The 21,835-nt window shown below is 36.8% G+C and overlaps 3 protein-coding genes, 1 long non-coding RNA gene and 1 other non-coding gene across 5 annotated transcripts in view; 3 read left to right on the plus strand and 2 right to left on the minus strand.

Annotated features, from left to right (window-relative positions):
* LOC141827206 (uncharacterized) overlaps positions 1 to 96 on the plus strand; it is a 2,141-nt gene extending 2,045 nt beyond the window's left edge. Inside the window, exon 6 of the mRNA XM_074714445.1 lies at positions 31 to 96. Within this exon, the coding sequence (XP_074570546.1) occupies positions 31 to 96 (66 nt within the window). The remainder of the gene's footprint in view (positions 1 to 30) is intronic.
* Positions 97 to 1,353: 1,257 nt separating this feature from the next.
* On the minus strand, positions 1,354 to 8,408 carry LOC141828653 (uncharacterized). The gene is made up of 3 exons (XR_012601789.1): positions 8,321 to 8,408; positions 5,219 to 5,363; positions 1,354 to 1,703 (listed from the first exon to the last, which is right to left on the minus strand). It is a non-coding gene; the product is annotated as an uncharacterized LOC141828653 (long non-coding RNA).
* Positions 8,409 to 8,691: 283 nt separating this feature from the next.
* LOC141827368 (large ribosomal subunit protein eL18y-like) lies at positions 8,692 to 11,567 on the plus strand. Its single transcript, XM_074714590.1, has 5 exons — positions 8,692 to 8,774; positions 8,863 to 8,952; positions 9,042 to 9,170; positions 9,269 to 9,451; positions 11,194 to 11,567. The coding sequence occupies exons 1-5, from the start codon at positions 8,772 to 8,774 to the stop codon at positions 11,350 to 11,352; spliced, it is 564 nt and encodes a 187-aa protein (XP_074570691.1). The 5' UTR covers positions 8,692 to 8,771; the 3' UTR covers positions 11,353 to 11,567.
* Positions 10,605 to 10,680, plus strand: LOC141828734 (small nucleolar RNA snoR53Y). Its single transcript, XR_012601825.1, has one exon. It is a non-coding gene; the product is annotated as a small nucleolar RNA snoR53Y (small nucleolar RNA).
* A 120-nt stretch (positions 11,568 to 11,687) lies between the features above and the next one.
* LOC141826828 (small COPII coat GTPase SAR1A-like) lies at positions 11,688 to 19,649 on the minus strand. Its single transcript, XM_074714131.1, has 3 exons — positions 19,425 to 19,649; positions 19,212 to 19,343; positions 11,688 to 12,221 (listed from the first exon to the last, which is right to left on the minus strand). Exons 1-3 carry the CDS (start codon positions 19,551 to 19,553, stop codon positions 11,901 to 11,903), a joined length of 582 nt encoding a protein of 193 aa, XP_074570232.1. The 5' UTR covers positions 19,554 to 19,649; the 3' UTR covers positions 11,688 to 11,900.
* Between the last annotated feature and the right edge of the window lie 2,186 nt (positions 19,650 to 21,835).

Raw genomic sequence — 21,835 nt, forward strand, 5'->3', positions numbered from 1 at the left:
CGCGTAATTAACAATCTATGACACTGACAGATGAAGTTGCTAGTACAAACTATCAGAGCTGAAGATGATGGTTCATCTACTGATTGGTATGATTAATCATATGGGGAATCAATCGGACTACAAAATATTAATAATTTTATTTCATGAACATTTATAAAAAAATGGAATAATTATAAACCTTCACTGTTCAATACTGTTTCTGGAGCATTGTGTTGTAACGAAAAGGACAGTCCATCACAGCTGCACAATTGAACGGCTGAATAATATGCAAACAAAAAGGAATGAGCAATCTGTGGTTTTTCCCAACTACCTACCAAATCCCTTTTGAATTAACAACTTTCAGGACTTGTGTGCTTCTAAACGATAGAACTTATCATTTGGGGGCATGTGATCATGTCTTGTGGCAACGCTCGCATTTCAAAATTGTTCAGTCAAGTTTGATTATTTGTTTTTTAGTAATTCAGGTATCTGAATTTGTTTGAATCAACTAATGCTAAAGATAATTAGTCCGCAAAGTATTTACTATTATATTGTAGTTTCAGAGTCAATCATCAATCAAGTTCTTAAGTTACTTTATGATTGTTAGATGGATCAATTAGAAGATATATTTGTTTGATTATAAATTTCAATAATTTTAATTGAATTAAGAGTGCAATCTTATTTAAATAGAATGATATTAATAATTATTTTGATTAATTAAGAGTTAACTATGGCACAATTAATTTATTGAAGTTTTCTAATTAGGTTCCTTTGGTAGGGTAGTGAGATTCAAATAAATTATAAAAGTTATAATTTATTAAAATTATCATGAAAAATAAAATTTATATCTCTCCCTATCAATAATTTTATTTTTTTTAAAAAAAAGTTGAAAGAGAGCTCCTTATATTTTACATATCATCACAATGGATGAATGCTTATTCTTAATTAAAAGAACTCTCCAGCTCCTTATATTTTACATATCATCACAATGGATGAATGCTCTATCTCATCGAATTTGCTATCATAATCATCATCATTGCTAATGCTTAATTGATTCCATGATGCACCTTTTTCTTCAATAAAAAGTGGAATCTGTCATCCTAGTGATCTCATATGATCGATCTCACAACCATCTATGAAAAAGTAAATTGAGAAGTTACAGTTGACTATACAATTGACTATGACGGAAGAGAGCATTATCTCGATTTCGCCGAGATTCGATTTTTGTCCACTTCAACAACTCTGCTCTACCGTAACCAACTTAACTATGCCCTAGGAGCCCATGACGCACCCTCAGTGTTAGAACATCTTTGTCAAGTAATTTCTTTCGGTGTCAATGATCCATATTTCCTTGCACAACTACATATATCCTTGCACAAACTATAAGATTAATCAACCAAAACTACATATTAAATAAGATTAATGAACCAAAACTACATATATCCTTGCACAAACTATAAACTACAAAGTGTACCTCAGCTACAAGTGTGCTTGGAGCAACCTGATATATCTTAAACCATTCCTTCTCCCGTGACCAACTCATCCGATAAGCTAAAGAAGACGACCTCGGTGATCCTTGTTCGGTGAACATGGAGATGGTGGAACTAGCTAGAACTCCCCAAGTCTTTAGTTGCCCTAAACAATGGCCTCGGCCTTTCACCTTTTGTCATCTGTGCATCTTCATCTCCCTTGTAGGCTTTCCAACTCTCCCTCAAGTTCAGTATCTGCCAAGAGAATTCGACACATTAATGATTAGTTTGAGTTTAAGCAGCAAATTAACAAGTTAACAATCAAGTATTTGATTGGATCGAGAAGACAACATACTTATGTTAATTGGCACACCATTAAGTATTCCATTGATCTTGTATCTATACATACATGTGATTATGATTTGACAAATAGGATATTAGTTGCCTAACACAGTGATTAATTAATAGGTTTGACAAAGTTATATTTCATTACTATATATCACTATTAGGAATGTATTAATTAACAAATAGCTATGTTTATATTTTATAACAAAGACTCTATAGAATTAATAGCTATGATTAGTTAATCATAGCTAGCCAAATATCTTTTTATTTTATTAAAGTACTTAATAGCTATGATTCTAGTCAACCATTGATATTTTAAAAAATAGGTGCAATATTTAATGTTCAAGCAAACTAAGTGGGCCTTTGCTAAAATATCATAATTTTTAAAACATTTTTTAAATCTAATTTTTGATTCTTGCAATCTAATTTTAAAGGATACCTATTGATACAAGCGAGGAAAGTTAGTCATGTGATATAGTAGTCAAAAGTTAAGTTGAGTTGAAAGTTAAAGTCAAACTAAGCTCAGGTTTGATCAAACCAACTTAAGCTGAACTCGGATTCAGTCAAATCGACTTCAGGTCAAATCGGCTCGTGATAAAAAATCTCAAATCAATTCTGTCCGAATTGTATTCAAGTTTGGTCCACTCAAATAGAAAACCTCAGGTCAAGTCAACTTGATGATTCAACTCGATTGTTGCTGAAGCGCTCATCACCAAGAGGACGCAGTTGTTGAAGTTTCAATCACTAAGAAGAGATGTATGTGCCGGCAATAATGAAAGGAAGATATGTGCCCTTTAAGAATCAGGATTATCCTTTCTCTTTCTATTTAAAGGCAATCCGGTTGTAGCACCAAGATAAGTAATTTCATAATCTTTACTTTACTTACTTTTCTCTATTCTTTCTCTCCACCATTTCTCTTAGGTCTGATTTGAACGTTAGAGGAGCTTTACCAAGGTTTGCCTTGATGCCGTTTTAATCTCTTTCTAGTCTTTTTAGATATTTGTTTGAAAGATCTTGTTATTTGACATTTCAAAAACCGACCTAAAAGAAATCAGTCTATTGAAGCCCAATCTGAAGGAAGGCCGATCCACAAAAGACAGATTTGAAGGAATGTCGACCCAATCGGTATCCAACCAGCTGAAAGTATTTAGCCTTAATTACTTTACTGAGTCATCCCATCCTTTGATCTTGGACCGGATCAAATATCTAGGACATTAGAAGGAGAAGACATTCTCATAGAATCATCAAGCATGAATTTTGTATAACAATTTCAATTGCAAATTAATTCGATGTCATGCATGATCGAAGAAGCAAAATGATCAAGGAGAAACAGTATGGGATCGATGCGATACGTTGCTGAGGCAGCGGTGGACGGTGAGGAGGACGTTGCCGTGGCGGTCCATAAGGAGGGCGTGGCAACACCAGTCGTGGGTGTAGTCGTCGACACGGAACACGTTGTTGCCGTCCACGTCGTCGTACACCGTGTAGCCGTGGCCGTTGAACAACAGGGACTTGCGCCACACCGTAAGCTAGCAATGTGATCTCCGGCGAAGACTCCATGTTTACTTCTTCGTTTACCTTTCTCTTATAGTAATTAACATTGTGTGAATTAGAGCTATTTATACCTCTCTCAGAATATATATGATAGCACATATAAAGCACACACATTGTTTTCTTACAATTTTAAAGCCACACGCGACAGAAATATTTTGTTTATTTTGTATATCTATTTTTGATTTGGATCGGTTCAAACCTCTCTAAATATGAAACAATTAGCTTTCGAGCAAGGTGCAGTGGCAAAACACTCAACAGATTAATCAAGTATCCATGATTTGAATTCTAACTACTGTTAGAATGCGAACTAAGAGGAAAGACCGCCCACCTTCAGGATTAATTGAACTCAAGGTCAATGTTCTGGCCAAATATCATGGATGATCAAGCCATTGATCAACGAATTGTCGATGTGCATGCTCTTCGAAGATATCCATTAGAAAAGATAAAGGAACCTGAAAAACACTCAAAAAGAGAGTTAGAATGATGTCGGAGATGGATCCTGACAAGTTACTCCGATGCTCAAGTTAGGATTTTGTGTGAGGAAGGAGTTTAAGGACTTGAGAAAATTAAAATTTTATGTGTGCATACTTGTGCCCATGAGTATGGACAACCTTTTATAGAGTTGTCAATATTCATTTAAGATCTATTCTGGAATATGTATTCCAATTTAGAAAGATTCAGAAACATGTACTTCTATTCCGATATACTTGTTCTAATGATCTATGTCTTCCGGGATATTTTCCTATTTTTATGGGAGAAATAGTCTTAGAGTTTCCTAATCTTGCGGGCAAATCGATTCTTTAGACTCAGCTTAAGATTGGTACGGAGTTAACGTATGGGAATGAACAGATATCGAGGTCGGGACCCGAGACCGAGCAGCCACTCAGGGCGGAACCCGAGGTCGAGCCCCAATGCTGAGACGAAGTCGCACATGTGACTAAGCAGACGACCGAGAGTCGGGGTCCGAGCTCGTGTAGAGATTGAGGTAAGGGCACAAGGCTGAGATGAAGTCGGCGCATGTGATTGAGCAAGATGCTGAGGTTGGGAATTGAGATCGAATGGAGGTCGAGGTTGGGCTCGAGGTTGAGACAAAGTCGGCACATGTGACTGAGCATACGCTAAGGTCAGGGCCCGAGCTCGCGTAAAGATTGAGGTAAGGGCTTGAGTCTGAGATTGTCTATGGGCCTCTCCTCCATCCTCATCTTCTTCGATCTTATTCAATCAGTTTTACACCTTTATAAGACCACATGACGGTCATGAGATAGCCACGTGGCAGTTCTGCGATTCCGCCGTATCAATCAATATACCTAAATTATCGAAAAAAATGAAACGATTTTCTTCGATATATTTTCCATCAGCCTTGAATAATCAATGATCCCGAGCATATTTTGCTTTGCTGATGGATGGGAAACGTGGGGACCTGGCTAATATATAGCTAAAAATATTAGTTCAGGTAATGCATGCGATATTTCATTATTTTTTCAAGCCAATAGTTTTGATCATTAAGTTTTGACTCTGAGATAATTCACCAAATTAGCTCAGGTTTCTAAAGAACTTTCATCTATACTCTAATACCTTAATTTCATCCAAAGTGGTTTTCTTTGGGGGAATCATTCAAGTTAGATCACATCAGGAAATCTATTAATTCCAAGTCATTAATTGCAATACAATCACCCAAATTATTATGGGTTTATACTTGCTACTCTTAACTGCTAGCTTTATGGCCTCCTACATCTTTTGATTATTAAATGTTTTGTTTAATTTGAAACCATCTAACAATTAATTAACTATATAAAAACTGAACATCACTTGACTACACTGCACCAGAGAGAATTAAAGGAAACAACTAAGTAGCTCAGTGGATGACTAACCTGATTTGGTTGCCAAACTTTGAGTTGGCATGTGCTATTATCTGGCTTTTCATCTTGTGAAGATTTGCATTTCAAGTTGATGAGTTCCTTTTGTCCCTTTTAGCCTGACATCTTGTTCTATGTTGCTCTTTCATACCATTTAAATCTGCATGAGTCTTTATCAATCAATTGGTATGCTAATTATATTGCAACTGATTTACCTAAAAGAAACATCAGGTTATCCACTTAACTTGAGGCTTTAAAATAATGCAAAAATGGAGACAAAAGCATGCCATTTAAAAAAATATATATTGTGTTTATGTTACAGAATATTGAAAATGATGCTTCAATAAGATTATCATAATGTGTTTGATAAAAAATTTAAATAAAGTTATGCCTATGTTTCTAATATGTGCGTCAAGTGGGCAAGGACTTCACATAGTACATATAAAGCTTTGAGTTCCGGAATGAGTGTTGGAGCTTTGGAGGAGCTTAAAGGGCTGTAGAAAGTAAAGATTTCATGCTCAATGACTCAAAGGCTTGGCACAAAGTGGACTTATAGGCACAGAGGATTGGATATGGCATGGAGCAAGCTTGGTGAGTAATGCATTCGATGCGTTAGAGGTCTAACACGAAGTAGACTCTAGGACGTCTCAAAACAAGGTGAACTCGCAGGTGGTAGAGGATCAGATGAAATTGACTAACCTTAGGGGGCTTGGTGCATTTGATGGATCTCAATGCAAGGTGGATTTTAGGGCGAGGAGCATTTGGTGATTAAACACTTAGAGGCATGAGAGTGTGAGAGATTACGTAAAATATAATCTTGGGTTTTTTTTGTCTTTGGGCAACATCACTGTATATGATGTGTTTAACTATGTAGGGGTAGACTTTCTAATGGATTGGTTTGAAGCATTCAACAAAGAGACCACTGGCCTTAAGTTGTGGTTTTCTAACTTAGCTTAGTCTTAGAATTTTGTGTGGGCTTACAAGGAGGTAAGCCAAGTAAAGGAGGGATTGTCAATTCAATTTAATCGACTAAAGGAGAATTCAATTGATTGGATCATGTCAATTAACTAGGGAGTTGACTAAATGTGTGAGTTCGGTGAACAAAATATTTTTGTTCGAGCAATAGAAGATTGGATGTGACTTCCAATTGATTAGAGGCTTGAGTAAAATATTTGGTGAAATTCAATTGACTAGAGATATGGTCGTTGGCTTTTGAAGGTAAAATTTATCTAATCAAATGATTGGAGGATTGTTTTTCGATCATCTTGACGCAAACAACAAGTGGCTATTAGAGAGTTCATTATAAAACATTTCTAATACTTCTCAGAAAATATGCTTAAATTGTTCAAACTTTTTTTTTCGATCAAGGTTGAAGGCAACTCAAGCTATTGGTATTCTCTTTTCCTTAAGGTTTATACTTCATTGTATTTTAAAAAGAGTGGAACTAATAAACATCTAGCGTTGGGATTGTAAGAGATTTACTCTAAAAGAAAGGTAGATCCGCAACCTCACTGACCCCCCTAGAGCCGGTCCCACGAATATGGAGGGAGGTTAATTCAGGTACACAGGTGTTAGGCGCATAGCAAGATCGAAAATACAGGTCATCACCTCCTAGGGATTGACCCTTGACTATTACGCCAGCAATACCATGCGCCTACCGTCTGCCCTATGCCCTAGGGGTGGAGATTTGCTCTAAAAATTCTTATGAGTGGTGGCTCTAATGAAAATTTATGGGTGTGATGTACCGAACACCAGACATATGTTGTGGATTAGCTACAGAGTCTTCAAATCATGTTAAATACTAAGTGCATTGTGTTTGTTTATTTCTTATCTTCATTGTGTATTTATATACTTGACATGAACAAAATACACTTGACATGAACAAATAAAAACAAGCACCCTCTAACACCTAATGGTTAAATTGTTTTTGTTTTACACAAGAATTTGCGATTAAGAGCATAGTCTATTCACCTCCTCCTCCTCTAGATGGAAGTGTTGACTATTTCATCAATCTCGACAATAAGAGCATGTCATAATGCTTGATGTCTAGCAGCAAATTAAGAAATAAAATCTGGCTAAACAAAAAACATACAATTCAGGTGATTTAGCACAGCTTGCAGATTAACATACCTAAACAAAAGCATGCAACTCAAGTATATTTCAATACAGATCGCAAATTAACAAGCCAAACAGATCCAATGATATAACCCAAGAGTACATTACAAATCTAATATTAACAAACTCAAGAAATCCAGCACTAACAAATTGACACAGATTGTAAATTTACACAGATCAATAAGCTAAACAAATCTGACAACTACACTTGCATGCCACAAATTGAAAGGAATAAAACATCATACATGTGGATCAAAGATACTTAATATACAGTAACAAGGTTCTTTCAGAGTACATTAGTTACAACATTAACACATTTATAAGATCACTAAATCTTTTGTAATAATGCATACTGACACTATCAGAAAATCACTCCAAAAGACTACAACTCCCTCTATATGCTACATCGTATTAGTCGTTCTTCATGACGAAAAGAATTCCAAACACTCTCAAGTATTAGTGTCCCTTAAGGTGCAACTTTTTATCTCTATTTTTAGACAATTATTGTCCTTGACAATCCAAGAATTGCTACTTTTGAGCTACTACATTTCCATTGGAAATGTTCAAAATAACCATTCTCACATGAAAATAATAACAAAGAAAAAGTGATTAAAACAAAATTAGGAAAGAGTAGTAATTACTTACCATTTGTTTCCAAGAAGTTAAAAATTGATTGACAGTAATTATCATTTACTACGGGGATTGAGCATGTATTGTCACAATGCTTTCAAGCAATTGATTATTACATAGGAAACTCACCAAGATCTAGTTTTTCTGTTTTTTGACTATCATCTCAAGGTGCTAATTCTCTTTTTTTTTTCTTTTTCAATTGTGCATAAAGGAACATCAATAAGAACATCCAGCAATCTCTGTATTAATCTCTAAAGAGCAGATCAAACTTGAGCTTCTTGAAATAGGCCAAACCGAAATGGGCACAAACAAAATTAGTCAAGCTTCTAACCTTCTTCCAAATTGTGTTTAAAGAGATCAGAAAGCTGATACCTGGAATCCTGAGGTGCACAAACTGGTACACTAGGGAAAGAACGCCATCGAATCCTCATGGGAAACTGCCTCAACTCCACCTTCCCTTATCTTACCCTCTCTGCTTGAGACATTTGCCATCTCTCAGCTTGTTTTTTTCCTCTCATTTTCGTTTACAGCCTTTGATCCGGGATCGGACGGTTCGGAATTATTCTCAAAGTGTAAACAAGACACTCACGTTCTTACCCTCGGGTCCGTCGTTCAGGTCCCACGAGATGGATAATTTATCTGGCCATCTGCAGCCTCCCAATTAACGGGTCAATTGCAGGGTACTTCGCGTTCGAGTACGATTAAAATTTTCAATTGCCACTCAGTAAACCCTAATTGCTCGGATCACGTCGCTTTAAATAGACCTCGACCAGGTTAGGGCCGGCGGCGGATTGATCGAGGTGGTTCTTCACGCAAGTCGGCGATGGTGCGAACTCCTGACGCTCTCCCTGCAGTTTCCATTCCTCTCGGTGGCGTCGGATTCTAATCCTTCTTTGCCATTGTTGTTATGCCAGGGTATCGATCTCGTTGCTGGCGGCCGGAGCAAGAAGGTAAGGCGTACCGCCCCCAAGTCCGACGATGTCTACCTCAAGCTCCTCGTCAGGGTTAGAGCACCCACTTGCTTCGTCTTTGTTTTTGTTCTGACTGAGCGATTGGATAGATCTGCTGATGGTGATATTGCTTCTTTGAGCAGCTCTACAAGTTTCTGGTGCGGAGGACCGGGAGCAAGTTCAACGCGGTAATACTGAAGAGGCTTTTCATGAGCAAGACCAATCGACCGCCGATCTCCCTTAGGAAGCTTATTAAATTCATGGAAGGACAGGTGCATTCTTTTAGTTTTCTTCTTTGGTTAGCTTCCAACATTCTCCCTCTCACTTATTTTTGTCGTTGAGCTCCACTGATCTGTTTGGTTGGGGTTAGGATAACAAGATAGCCGTGATCGTTGGCACGGTGACGGATGATAAGAGAGTGTATGAGGTGCCGGCTTTGAAGGTGACAGCTTTGAGGTTTACGGAGACGGCTAGGGCGAGGATACTTAAGGCAGGAGGAGAGTGCCTGACATTTGACCAACTCGCGCTCCGAGCTCCTCTTGGGCAGAAGACAGTAAGTCTTCTCATGTTGTTGCCTAAGCTTTCATAGATTGCGTATTTTGTGACATCTTAATTGTATTCCTTTTTGTTGTCAATTTTGTTAGTGGGAATGATAGAGCGTTGTTTTACCCCTCCTATTCTGAAGAGCGGACCGTGTTCTACAGTTTTATTGTTCAGTTTTCCTGATTATCTTAATGCTATGTATGATAGAAATAAGTGAAAAGAAATCAAATGAACTGAACAGTTTGCGTTGTTTAGTTCGAAGGAAATAGAGAAGAAAAGGAATTTAATTCATTCAGGTTCCCCTTTTTTGCCCAAATTGGGTGAAAATGGAAGGTGCTGAACTTTATACATCTCACAGGCACAAACAGATAAGCTAGAGTATTTCTCTTCCTACTATTTTGTCCAAGTAATAAGATAAAATGAAATAGAAGGGACAAAAACTATTACAATTCATTTCTCTTCACTTGAACCGTTTCATTTCCCTTCAATTTCCTATCTGACAAGTAAACACTAAGTTAAGATTTTTTTTTTAGAATTTGTCATAAATGGTTAAAGGGGCATATAGTACTTTAGGCAACATTGAATTCATAAAAAAGACTTTATTTCATGTGGAGCTAAGCAGAGAGAGGTAATAATGTCATCCTCGATGTTATTTAGTGTTTTTCAATTGGTTATTTATCTATAATGATATACATTTTATAATATCTCTTATTTTGGCTTCTCAAAGTCTGTAGAAAATGTTTTTCTCTCAAGATTTATACTCTGTAAAATTGGTATTGATCTCAAGATCCTTGAAGCTAGGAACTTTTAAGGTTTGTCTACTAGTATAAAGGCTTGAAGCTTGGAACTTGATGGTTTTGTCCTTGTGAACAGACTTCAACTAGTAATTGTTTGCATCAATATAATTTGTCAGTCTTAGCTGCTATATTTGTGATTGTCTGTTTACATTATTATTATCAAGCAATAGAAATGGTTTCAGAAATTGCCTTTGGACTTTTGTGTTTACTCTTGTCTGCCATACTTTGAAGTAACTAGTTCTGTTTGTGTGCATTTTGGTTGGCAAGATTGGAATGTTGCTTAAATTTCTTTATTCAATATCTGAAGGATATTTTAATTTGGTGTGGAACTGAGCTTATTCGTTTCTTCAAGTGTCTTTTTTATGGGTTCCTAGTGATGTTTATGTTTACCATGCTAATACTGATACATGGATGAGCACTTAACTACCATTCTGAGGGAACCTTTTTCTTTCTTTCTTTCTTTCTTTATTTGTTTTATAACCTTCTCAGGGAATATGCACACCAATATTTCATGAAAATTATTGCTTCGGCTGTGCTAGAAGCTAGGAAATTTTGTTCCATCCTTGTTAGGGTGTTCCATCTGGAATTGAAATTTTCATCATGATGTATGGTCCATTTTTGTGCAATGATGGTAGTGTTTCTTACTTGCTTCTCATATTGAGACATTCCATTCATGACAATATCAGGAGAATCTCCCCTCTTGTCCCATCATCTTTACCTTGGCTAGAATCTCAAATTAGTGTTTCTTTAGCTTTGACTTGATCTTCCAATGCCCGAAGTATCCTAATCTGAGAGTTCATAGTTTTGTTTCCAAACCTGTTGTAATTTTTACCACTGCTAAAGGACTTGGTTGCCTGTTGCAGCCTAGCAGTTATATATAGGGTTTAATAGATACTTATCTGTTTAGGAAGTTAGCATCCTATAATTGCCTTATCATGATTTTCCTTGTTTATAGATTCTCTTGAGAGGGCCAAAGAAAGCTAGAGAAGCTGTGAAGCACTTCGGCAAAGCGCCTGGCGTGCCGCACAGCCACACGAAGCCTTATGTTCGATCCAAGGGTCGGAAGTTTGAGAAGGCCAGAGGAAGAAGAAAGAGCAGAGGTTACAAGGTGTAACCTTGCCCAATCAGCAAACCGACCGTTATCATTTATCTTACATCATTTAGAATGTTACAATCTCTATGCAACCTGCTATGCTACTATAATTTCGAGTGTTTTCTTTGAAACCCATGATGTTTTTGTTTGCTAGATTTGAATTAAGTCGAGACAGCAGACACTCAGTCACTGAGGAATTCTAGTTAATATAAATTGAACTTTCGAAAGTTGGTTAACATTTTGGCAGCTGTTCAAAGAGGGTGGTCGAATGATGAATTTTCTGATTTCTCTAGCAAATTTAGAAACATTCCAAATGCTCTGCTCATGTCAAATGAACAAGTTCTAACACATGCATATCGATAACGCGCACGTTCTTTTTTTTTTTCACCAAAATCCAGAATAAGAATTGAAGTGTCAATAATCACAATTCATAACTCTTTTGCTATAACACTAAATCCCCTTATCTTCCTTAACGAGAGAGTCTACGCCCATTACAACAAAGAAAACGAAGAAAATGTTTAGTCGGGGCATACACTGGCAAAGCAATCGAGTTTTGAATTCAGATCCTCCTACTTTATGTATTGTGAAACCCACTTGAATCCGTCGCCGTAGCCCATCTTACGGACGATGCTGCACATGAAGACTTCGAGGGGCCGGACGTTGGAGTCGGCAAGGTTCACATTGCCCTTGCCGGTTGTGAAGTTGTTCAGGCCTAAGTGGAAGCGTAACTCATCCTCTGATGCTGCATATTGAATGTCGATCTTGTTTCCCAGGATAAGAAATGGAACATTTGCCAAGGCATCGTCGGAAAGAAGTGCATCCAGTTCGTTCTTCGACTCCGCAAACCTCTCCTTGTCATATGCATCCACCAGGTATACCACTGCATCTACCTATTTAACACAATTACCAAGCAAATTTTTATAATAGTAAAATTCAACAATGTCTCTTATGTGAGTCGATGCATGGTTAATATCAGTATGGTAATAGGACATTATGAAATATAATTCATTTTTGATTTGCAAAGGAAACTAGATCAACCAGAACCATAATACTCAATTAGATCATACAAACTGAAGTCTTAAGGTTATGGAATCTTTGTTATAGTTTTTCTATCCTCTTCTTACCTCCTAAAAATGGGATAAGATTGGAGGATCTTCACATAATTGGTCGAGAACACTGGCTTGATGCTTTCCAACCAGTCAACAATTTATTGTTTCCCCTTCCTATTTTCTATCTACCCAAACAAACACAATACAATCTCCTCTCTTATTTTCTATCCTCACAGAAAACAAAAAAGTAAGGCTAGACTGTAGGTGCACCTGACTAAGAATAGTTGCTCGGGTTCAAGATCTAAGTCGAAGACTAAACTAGTTGGATACAAATTAATTAAAAAGTAATTGCAGCTTACCCGTAATTAGGATAGAATCATAGACAATTTTATTATCATTGTTTTTTGCTTGATGGTTGGTGATGGGGTATATCTAAACCCAGGATATACCTGCCAATCACTGCCTCACATGTGGTCAGAACCCTACTATAACCTCTTTTATATACTTAAATCAATGATCTGAATAGAGGTTAGAAGTGTCAGTTACTTAGATAGTTAGGAGGTTGAGAAGCATACAAAAACAAAAAATCCATCGCTTAAATTGGGCAAGAGCCTCTTTTATAAGCTTTTACAATAATTTAGTAGGACTTGGACAAAGTACTAAAAATAGTAAAAAAAATACAATAAAACTATATTTCAAAGTTTGCACCAATTTATCTTAGTGAATTCAAGTTATTAAAATCGATCTATATATTCACCTCATTGCATCACCTCATCGTGCAACCTACAAAAGCCTAATCAACATCATTTTTTTTTTACAAAAGCCTAATAAGTTCCACAAGATTCCCTCAAGTATAGTTCAATGCAGACTCAAATCAACTCTGTTGGGACCATACTACAAGGACAACAAATCAACAATCATGTCTTACATGTAAACGTCTCAATCGCCCATGCTGTTGATGCACAATTGAACCATTATACAAATGCAGCCATCTGGGCTCTGGATTGAGCGATAGTGCACATAACTCTCCTAGCAGCCAATCTAGATAACTGGCCGTGCCTGAGTTGGACCATGCTGAGCACTACATAGGACGGTGCCAACATAGGTTCGAGCATGGCCATTTTATCCAATAATTTTTACAAAATGAAAATAACTAAAAATAAGGATATCTAGATGAGTTTTGAAATTTTATGGGTATACAAGATTTTAATTTTTTTTATTATTTGAAGGTTAAAATGGGTAATATAAAAAATTTATATGAAATATCGACAAAAATGGAATTTGTTCTTGTGGTAGGCTCACCATGGGTTATCATACTTGGCCCGCCACACGAGACGTGCTCGACAATGAACCAAGTTGGGCTGGCACAACTCGACTTCTTGTTGAGTTGAGCAAGATACATGGATCCATCCCAACCCACTTGGGATTAGGTCATGCCATACTAGATTGTGGGTAGCCGAACTGGTTGACATCTCTAATTGGAACCTTCCATGTAAAGCAATCAATCATGGGTAGGCAGTTGAAACCCAAAAAAAACAAAAAACAAAAAAGATCTCAATTTCAATTCATTTTGATTTGAAGGCGATGCACCCATATTTGTAAAGATGATAAATTTTATCTATTATTTTTGGTCTAAATCAAACCAAATCAATAAGTTGTGTTACCAATAACCAAACCCATGCCTGCCTATAGAATCAAATGCCCTATAGCACTGAGTAAAGAAGCCTATTTGTTTTGGTTTTTTTTGTGTGTGAATTTTATCTATTGGGAAACCATCATTGAATATGAATCCTCTGTAACCCTAACCTCAGGTGTCACACGCTTGCTTCTTGTCACAGATCTCTTTATCCAAACAATGGACACAAGTAAATGACTACCCACTCAAATTGACAACATAGATGTTACAGTTATTAGAATCATATTCATGATTGGTATTGTACAATATAATATTATTGAGATGTAAAACAATGAATAACAATATGAGTGAAAGTTTAAAAGAATCATGATGTCAACGGTTGGAAGAAGAAAATAAGTCAATAAGAAATTAAATCAAACTACATAACTTAAACCTAGGCTATCATAAAGAAAGATGGAACTCATGTTTCTTTTATTTAAAAAAGAATATAATAATAGTTGACAATAAGGGATAAAATCATTAAGCTGATAGATATGTAAATGAACAAATCTTATCGGACAATTATCAGAATAGAAGTCATATTGACTATTATGGCAAAGGGTAAAACATAGTATACCAGCTAACTCTTGGAATGTAGCTCAGACTCTAAAGAAGATCTAGTCAATGAGAGTTCGGTCAATTGGGGTTTCAGTTAAGTTGGACCCCTACGAACTGATCTAATTCAACCAAGTGGTTAGAGTTTGACAAGGGAATCTCAATTCTTTATTCTGAAAGTAGTTAACTTGAGGTGAACTGGCTAGCTCTCTAGATGTGACTAAGTTTCTAGATTTGGTTGGTGGAATGAGGTGAGAGTTGGAGTTACCTTGGTTCAAGGTGAGTTTTTGAGTAGGTGGGCTAAAGTGAGGTTAGAGACATCCAAAGTGTCTCAACTTGACTGCCCTATGCTTAGTCTGTCGTCATCTCATTCTTACTGTTGCTCAGGAGCTCCTTTTATAAACCTAGAAGCAAGTGCCCAACTGATAGGGGGTTCCACATGGCAAGACCCTACCAGCAAGCATAATAAACCCGTGCCAAGCTCCAAGTTGACAGATTTAAATACACATGGTCGATCCTGTTCCCACCATGATCAATTCCAAAGTACGTGTCTTCCCTTTAACCATCCATAATTAGTGTGCTCTCGTATTAGATTTCATGAAGTCGAAACTCGATACCAATTCTTTCTTGATTCCCTTGCTCCTGCCGATATTTTCTCTTCCTTCACATGACACCTAACTCTATAAATAGGTAGTTAGCAGAGATACTTTTATATTTTCTAGCTGATCAAACTCTCTGCTTTACTTTTCTCCGGCCCAACACTACTTGTGGTCTCCAGAACATCATCTCCGCCTCAGTAAGAACTCAACAGTGTTTTGCTTTGTTACATTGCAGATTTGGCCCACCTTACTCCTCAAAGCCTGAGAAATTTCAGCCGTCAAACTCTTAGTTACCACAGCTGTCCTTCACCTTCACTAGAACCATATTCACTTCAACTGAACTACCTTGCTTTACCTTTCAAGGGAACTGAATCAAACTTGGGCAAAATTTTTTTTTTCAGACTTCCTCCTCTGACTATGACAAAGACCTCTTTTGGCCCAGATGGGCTACTTAGCCAAGCTAAAACAACTAGGTGTGAGTGGGAGACGGTTCATTCAAAACAATCCGCCACCACTAAATCAAAACTGCAGAAGATTAGGGAGAAATCCAAGATGGCGAACTCCTTTATTTTGCATGCCTCCTCTTTAACAAACAGAGCTTCCAATCCTCCTCTTGTTTGCATTATCAGTCTCTGATTTCCCCCTAACCCCTTAGGTTTCTCAAAATTTTTAGCAGCACATGGTGGTTCTCCAGATAAAGATTAATCCTTTAAGGATTGAAATCACAGACAACATGGCACTGAGTTTGCTTCATCAGAAAGTGGTACAATATATCACATCACACTAGGTGGAAGGCAAAGGGCTTCATCAGAAAGCGGTACAATATATCACATCACACTAGGTGGAAGAAGAGGAAGTATTTCTTTGTCGCCATTCTTGGCAGACACCCAACTCGGTGGTCTTTCTAACACGCCATTTTGAACATCCCCCTAGCTTAACTAAAAAACTGTAGGATGCTGAGTGGTTGACCAAAGTCATCAGCTGTGCATTTCTTAATGAACTAACTAAAAAAACTTCTGTAGGTTTTGAAGGCTCCACAGTTTGGAGTCATATTCTGAAGTGCATTTACATATTGTTTGCCTATGAACACTTTTCATTTCACCTCTTCTGCAGATATGAATGTAAACTTTGTTGCATACTTTGGCAAGGGTTCCCTTGAGCAAACCCTGAATTCTTTAAGGGAGTTGTGTCCGCCCCATCACTATAGACCCTTAGGGTTCAAATCCCACTGCATCATGTCAGGTCGAACATGGCCCAATTCTGTTGGACTTTTTTTCCATGTCGGGTCAAGCCCAACATGCAAAAAAGAGGTATGTTCTTGACCCAGCAAGTTCATCCATTCATCCAAATTAGCCCGATCCCAAACTTGGGCAACTTGGGTCCAGGCCTATTAGCCAAGTTTATTAAAAAAAAAATAGAAATCTAGAAGTCAGAAAAGAATTTCTAACAATTTCATTAATTGAAGTTTTGATATTTGCATAATTCCATCTTAAGTTTTGAATAATATGAATATTTACATCTCAAACTATAGTACATTTCAATTGTTAATATTTTATAAATAATTGTTAAATGACATAATGAAGTAGAAAAAGAATATATATTGTGATAGTCATTCGACCTTCCATGCATTTTGTGTGATGCACTGCAACTTCATGTGATGCACTACTATAATTTTGCAACTTCTCCCCATAATTACATCTTAAGTTTAAGTTTAGTATAGTATGAATATTTATATCTCAAATTTTGTACGACACTAACATAGTAATTGCCTGCACTCCATAAATAATGATTAGAATGGTCTAATGGAGAAAAAAGATTATATATTTGATTCATAATCATTCAGCCTTTCATGCACTGTGCATGATGTATTCGTGATGTACTGAAATTTCATGTGATGCACTACTCCATGTTTGCAACTTCTCCCTTGATCTCAAAGAGGTATACACCAACGAGAGTGGTTGGAGGGTGCTTCACAAAAGATTTTGGGCATGCTCGTGCAAGTCCAGGAACAATAATGTGGGAGGTGAAGGGATAGGTTTATGACTTGCAGGTCTTCAAAGAGGAGGATATCAGGCTCAAGAATTGTGTTTAAATCGATGAGCATCCTTGTGTTTTATTATCTATGTGGTTTTGAATTTAATGACCGATCACATTGACTTGGATGTTCGGAGATGCACTCCAAACATGCAAATCAACATATTCAATTATATGCCCTGTTCGGCCTGACCCCAACTTGGGCTATACCTACCACGACCAGCAAGTCAAGAAGTCTTGGCCCAACCTAACACACTGAAAGTGTCGAGTCAAGACATGTTGGAGACAGCTAGGGCTATTTAGCACCTGTACCAACGACTAGCCAAATCTTCAAGGCTAAACCATCCTTCTGTCAAACTCTCTCGGTCAGAAAGTCTTCAGGACCTACTAATGCCACTAAATTTGCCCAACTAAAATCTTAGCCACCATGAAGAGGTCCACCTGCTCTAGAGGTAGAAGAAACACAACACAATCCAAACTCAATGAAAACCAAAGCCTGCATTAGGATCGGAGTTACCATCAAAGCACAAGAAATCTATGACCCAAGAGGCTTCTAAAGATTCAAGCAGAGAATCAGCCAAGGTAAATCTAGCTGCCAATGCAACATCAACCCTTTTCGAGAATCCCACAATTGAGTTGTGTTTGACATGCGAGACTACCTCCCCAAGCTTAAAGGTAACACAATTTGGGCTCGCTGGGAGATGATGCTAAAGAACACTAGAAGAGCTCCAAGCTAACTTAGAGTTGCCTACATGGTGTCATGGACCTAATAGGTATTATTTCACCATTTTATCATATCTTCATTTTTAAAAATAAAAAAGACCCCAATATTCACTCCACTTTGCAAAAAAAGTAGTGAGACATTAACATATATTTTTCTTATGAATGGATGTTACATAATACGTGTGTGTATGGATATATTAGAATTCAAAAAGTATTGTAAACTAGAGATCTTTCAAATCAATTCCACACATTTTTTTTAATTGAACCTTATGATTCAAAAAATAATATCATAAATTCTGATAACACTACTTTAATACCTTGCATTTAAAATTCAACATTAAAAACAAAAAGTGAATTAGATAGGAGCCTCAATTTCACAACCTTGCTATATGCTAATACAGTCACGGTTAAAATTTTTCCCATGAAATAGGTACCTATATTTTAAGCCCTTTAGGCTTTGTTCACAAACACTTTTAAGGTTGATGCTTCATTATGTATGGTCTGAAAAGAATGAAAAGCATGTACTAGAGATATGGTGAAATAAGATAGTTTTAACCATCTGTTCAAAATATACAAGTGAATTAAAAAAATGACTACAAAGAGAAATTAGACATCAGGTTATCCCAATCTAAATATAATTTGACTATCAAAGTAACACAAAATGATCATGAAATACTAGTTATTCTAATATATCTAATGTAATCCAACACATGATATGATGATGTCAGCGACAAAATAATTATATCACTCTAGAGTAGATGATATCAGCATATTGATTCGTGAGATAATAATATGAATCCCCTTCAGAAAAAAAAACTTTCTTAAAAGAAAGTTGGCAACATGAAGGAATGATTTATGTAAACAACAGACTACCCCAAGCTGATGTCTTTAGAAAAGTTGGTGAATGGATAATGATGCTCTCTCAACAGGAGATTATAGTCTCTCTCTCTTAATTTACCTTCTTCCTTTATGACTTCGGTACAACTTACCTTTACTACCTAAAGTGTTGTCTTTAGAGGAACAATGATCATCTCTCCATTACAGATTATAGTTTCTCTTTCTTAATTTACCATCTTCTGATATGACTTCATACTTATCTCTACTACCGCCCAACTGATAGATCTTCCACGTATGGCTAACGGAATGTCATTGTGCAATTTTCGTGCCCCATTATCCTCGAGAGATAGAGATATATAGAGAGAGAAACTACTCGACGAAAGACAAAACTGTGGAAAGAGAATCGACCTTAGCGTAGTAATCCTTCCAGACACGCCGAGCGATCTGATGACCGCCCAAGTCAAAAGCCTTGAACTTGATCCTCCCGATGCTAAGCTCCTCCGATGTCGGATATTGCGTCGGCTGGTGCTGAACCAACCTCTACATTTCGAAACACCAACAAATTAAAGCGAAAGAGGCACCAAAAAGCAATCTAGCAAAAGGAAATCAAAGGGATCCGACCTCATCCTTGAGCATGTGAAGCAGCGTGGTCTTCCCGGCGTTGTCCAAACCCAAGAAGAGGATCTTAGCTTCCTTCTGCCACAGTCCGAGGGAGGCAAGGACGCCGTAGAACCAATCGACAAGGAACATCGTGGCCGGCGAAGAAGAATTCGGCGACGAGATCTACCAAATCAAAGAGAAAGAAACCAAACCCTAATAAACAAGTAGGAAAGGCCGGAATCGGTGGCAGACCGAGACCGGAGATACTTAACGAACCTTCCTAATGAAATAAATAAATTATTTAACTATTTATGATATAAAAAAAACTACAAGAAAATATTTTCTTGCCAAATTCTTATTATTTCTGGTCAAAATAACATTTAATTTTTTTCTCTTGTAGAAAATTATGGTTTAATATTTCGTCGAAATTATAAATTTCCAGATAAACTTTTAGCTGATTCTTTAAAATGGCATTTCCTTTCAAAGTTTTGTGTTGACATTTAAAATTCAACAAGTGTTATCAGTCAAAAGTAAGAGTTTATTTCTAAAAGTCAAACCTCAATTTAATTAATTGGTCTACCCAATTACGACCGTCGGTTTTCCAAAATTACAAATGGAAATGAATTCGAACGAAACTACTCTAGTTAGGTAATTTTTGAAATGGAAGGAAGTAATGTGAAAAAAAAGTTTAAGTGGGCACTTTGGTAAAACAATGAAAAAAAGGGCAAAAGTCAAATAAAAAAAGGATCTCTTGTATTTCTAAATTATTTAAATTATCAAAGAGATATTTCATTTTAATATTTGATCAAATCTTTAATACTGTCCCCGAGGCAATGGTTCATTTTAAATGCGTATTTACGTAAGAATTTTTCTCTAAATAGGGAAATAATCAAAGGATGCTGGGCATATTGGCCGCCGTATGCGCTTTCCGATTTACCCTGGTGGTCGGTGGGAAACTTCTTGGGACCGGACCGACCACCCCCAGAGATGTGGCTACTGAGATTATCATTTTTTTAAATACTCTTTAATACATATTCTATACGGTTAAATATTTATCTCTCACCTAAATATTAAATTAGTCGGACGTATTATAGCAATTAAAATTTTATAATTGCTGAACAGTTATAATAATTACAATTTATAATTATTATAATATGAATTTCTATTATTTTTTAAAATTCATAACTACTACAACATAAATTTTTACTGTTCTTGTTCATATGGTAACAGTTACGATTTCGTAACTGCCATAATATACAACAACAACAACAACCAAGCCTTATCCCACTAAGTGGGGTCGGCTATATGGATCCTTCTACGCCATTGAGCTCTATCTCCTATTATATCATCATCTAAATTTAAATAAATTTTATCTTGTTTTATTGTTGCTAACCAAGTCTTTTTTGGTCTACCACGTCCTCGTTTAATGTGCGTATTTGTCATATTTTCACACCGCCTAACTGGAGCATTTGTCGGTCGTCTAAGTACATGTCCGTACCACCTTAAACGTGTCTCACGAAGTTTTTCCTCAATAGATGCAACTCCCACTTTCTCTCTAATGCTCTCATTTCTTATTCTGTCAATCTTCGTATGTCCACACATCCATCTTAACATCCTCATCTCCGCAACTCTCATCTTTTGCTCATGTGCTCGAGTCATAGCCCAACATTCAGCGCCATATAACATGGCAGGTCTAACTGCCGTTTTATAAAACTTTCCTTTAAGTTTTAGAGGCACTTTACGATCACATAAAACACCTGATGCCCTCCTCCACTTCAACCATCCTGTTTGTATTCTATGTAAGACATCTCTCTCTATCCCTCCATCAGCTTGTAAAAATGATCCTAAATATTTAAAACTCTCAGTTCCAGACAACTCATCATCTCCTAGTTTAATACTTGTCTCATTACGTTCAATATTGCTAAATTTAAATTTCATATATTCTGTCTTTACTCTACTAAGCCTAAAACCTTTCTCTTCTAGTGTTTCTCGCCAAGATTCTAATTTAGCATTTACTCCCTCACGTGTCTCATCTACCAATACAATATCATCTGCAAATAACATACACCACGGTACGGTATCTTGAATGTGTCCAGTAAGTTCATCTAGGATTAGTGTAAAAAGATAAGGACTTAGAGCTGACCCTTGATGCAACCCTATTTTTATTGGAAATGCTTCAGTCAATCCGCCTGAAGTCTTCACTCTAGTTGTTACTTCCTCATACATATCCTTAATTAGGTCAATATATACTACACTAACACCTCTCTTTTCTAGAATTCTCCATATAATTTTCCTTGGAACTCTATCATAAGCTTTTTCTAAATCAACAAATACCATATGTAGATCTTGCTTTTGCTCCCGATACTTTTCAATTAGTTGCCTGAGAAGATGTATAGCTTCTGTTGTCGACCTACCAGGCATAAACCCAAATT

Source organism: Curcuma longa, chromosome 4 (genome assembly GCF_044706935.1).
Source record: "Curcuma longa cultivar G26 ecotype Majalengka, Jawa Barat chromosome 4, ITB_CL_G26_1.1, whole genome shotgun sequence".
Lineage (NCBI taxonomy): Eukaryota > Viridiplantae > Streptophyta > Magnoliopsida > Zingiberales > Zingiberaceae > Curcuma > Curcuma longa.